At 50.8% G+C, this 2,897-nt stretch overlaps 1 protein-coding gene across 1 annotated transcript; it reads right to left on the reverse strand.

Annotated features, from left to right (window-relative positions):
- Positions 1-732: 732 nt before the first annotated feature.
- FTJAE_13992 (FLO9-like protein) lies at positions 733-2,050 on the reverse strand (the record flags this gene model as incomplete). Its single annotated transcript, XM_037347185.1, has 3 exons — positions 733-800; positions 862-1,829; positions 1,881-2,050. 3 exons carry the CDS (start codon positions 2,048-2,050, stop codon positions 733-735), a joined length of 1,206 nt encoding a protein of 401 aa, XP_037198992.1.
- Between the last annotated feature and the right edge of the window lie 847 nt (positions 2,051-2,897).

Here is a 2,897-nt window from a genome sequence, read left to right on the forward strand (position 1 = left end):
AGCTAGAGCTAGAGCTGGAGCTAGAGCTTATACTAGAAGGAGAGGTAGAGGTAGATGTAGAGCTTAGGCTGGAGGTTGATGATGCTGGTGAGGCTGTACTGGCAGTAGGTAAACTAGTTAGGCTAGTGGTTGATGCTGTAGATATCTGAGTAGTGAGTCCTCCTGTTGGCGTAGAAGTAGAGGTAGAAGATGCTGATGAAGATGATGTCAAGAAAGAAGAAGTGCGGGTTAGAGAACCTGAAGAGGCGCTAGAAGAGGCTGAGGCACTGCTACTCGATAAGCCTGAAGTGCTGCTACTAGAAGAGCTTGAGGTACTGAGACTAGAAGAGCCTGAAATGCTGTTACTAGAAGAGCTTGAAAGGCTATTGCTAGAAGAGGCCGAAGTGCTGACACTGGAGTCTGAAGTGCTACTACTAGAGGCTGAAGTACTGATACCAGAGTCTGAAGTGTTGGTCGTAGGGGAGGCTGAGGCACTGCTACTAGAAGAGCTTGACGGGCTATTGCTAGAAGAGCCTGAAGTGCTGCTACTAGAAGACCTTGAGGTGCTGATACTAGCAGAGCCTGAAATGCTGACACTAGAAGAGCTTGATGGGCTATTGCTAGAAGAGGCTGAGGCGCTGCTACTAGAAGACCTTGAGGTGCTGATACTAGCAGAGCCTGAAGTGCTGACACTAGAAGACCTTGAGGTGCTAAGACTGGAAGCGCCTGAAGTGCTGGTGCTAGGCTGATTGGTCAAGGAGGTTGTTGGCGGCGGTACAATAACAGTATCAGTGCAAGTTCCAGAACAGGCTCTAGAGTGACTGTAAGTTGAAGTGGCTGTACAGCTATCAGTAAAGGTTTTTGTCTCTGTCGTAGTGGTACCAGAAGCGCTCGTGGACGGCGGCAGAATGACAGTATCAGTGCAGGTTCCAGAGCACGCTCCAGAGTGAGTGCGAGTTATAGTTCCACTACATCCATCAGTGCATATCTCTGTTTCTGTTGTGATAGTGCCAGAATTGGTGTTTGGCGGCAGGGTCACATCAGTGATTATAGTAGTAGTACCACCGCTAGTCGCAGGGAGAGTGGTAAGACCAGTAGTTGAGGCAGTGGAAGTTCGGGTCGTCAGTCCTCCAGTTGGAACTGTGACATAAGTGACTACTGTGGTTGTGCCGCCGCTGGTAGCGGGAAGAGTGGTGACGCCAGTTGTCGTAGCTGTAGACGTGAGGGTTGTGAAAACGGCTGGAGGAACGACAACGGTCGCCGTGCAATAGTTGCAGTCAGAAGGAGGAGGTACGACAGTGGTGGCTGTGACCCTGCCAGTCACTGTGATGGTTCTAGGCCCAGGGCAGGTGAATACCGTTGATATTCCACCTTTTGAGGCTGGGGGAACGGTAGTGACATACGCAGTGGGGCCTTGCTTGGTGACAGTGACACAGTCGGTACATTGAGGAGGTCCTGGGCAAACGACTACAGTAGTTTTGCCACCCTGGGAAGCAGGAGGAACCATACTGGGATATGCACTGGGACCACTCTTGGTGATAGTGACACAATCAGTACAAGGAGGAAGCTGGCCAATAATGACCGTTGAGGGTCCTCCCTTGGAACCAGGAACCGTAGTATAAAAGGCAGAAGAAACAGTAGTTGTGACTGTAACACAACCATCACAAGGAGGGTACCCAGGGTGACCGGGGATGTTAGGCATTCCAGTGACGTCGGGCTGGCCAGCGACATAAGGCTGTCCAGGAGCAGAGTTACCAGGAGCATAAGACTGTCCAGGGGCAGGCTGTCCGGGAATATCGGGATGCCCAGGATGACCCGAAGCCTGAGGCAACGGATAGTCGGTGTAAGTCCTAAGATTATGTTAGACAAAGTATACTGGAACAATCGTATTTTTCCCTTACCGAGTGAGCGTCGAAGTTGTTGTCTTTCCACCGCAGACGATCTCGACGGGCTGCAGTACAACTACCGCGGGTCCATCAGCCGGGTCGCACACCTTGGCACCAGGAGCAGCCAAAGCGCCACTCATCAGTCCCAAGGCGGCAACCCGCCCCAAAAACGAGAGTGTATGCATGACTTGGAGTCAAGTCAGGGGGGAACAAGCGAGGGACAGTTATTGGGTGAGTTGAAGTAAGGAACGAATGTGTGAATAGATTGTTATAATCCTCGAGTAATTGTGCGACCCAGCCTCGCGTTATATAAGAGTCATGTCTTCCAACTTTCGTATAAAACCAGCAAAGTCTCAAGTTCAGAAAAGCAACTCAGGACATAGTGTGGAGAATCCCTTGTTCTAGGTGGATTGCTATCACACCGGAATTACCATCCATCAGTTGCAAAGGGCGAGCCTCATTTCAGCTGGCTGGGAATAGCAACATCCAGGTCAGACACCTTGGCTCAAGTCAGCTCTGAACTCTCTCTACCTTCCACAATAGGTTGAATGTTGGCGTGATGCTTCCGCCAGCTTCCTTGATCGGGGACTAGTTCGAAAAAGATACCAGGTCGTATCCCTCGTAGCGAAGGGATGGTGTAAACCTTATGGCGCGGCTCAGCGGTCGCTTGTAACTCGATTCGGCTGATCGGCGTTGGCCGCCCATCCCTGCACTAGACCGCTTCTAGGCACATTCCACATCAAAGATATATCGGAAATCTTATCATGTCTTGTATTGCGATTTCAGAAGCTGAATATCCTCACTTCAGGTCCGCACTGTTGCGACTCTCGACACCGCTTATTGCTAAGACTGTGTAGAACCCCCTCCAGCTGAAGGGTCAGATCCCTTCAGTCCCTGAAACTAGTTATCGTAATCTCGGTGAATCCGAAAATCAGTACCGGGTCTGCTGAGTTCAGCTGAAAGGTTGAGATACGAGCGTCACGTAATACGGGCTGTGACTGAAGACTAGGTTCTCCCTGCTGGAATAAGCTC

This window comes from Fusarium tjaetaba (genome assembly GCF_013396195.1).
Source record: "Fusarium tjaetaba strain NRRL 66243 chromosome Unknown NRRL66243_c0000515, whole genome shotgun sequence".
In the NCBI taxonomy this organism is placed as follows: domain Eukaryota; kingdom Fungi; phylum Ascomycota; class Sordariomycetes; order Hypocreales; family Nectriaceae; genus Fusarium; species Fusarium tjaetaba.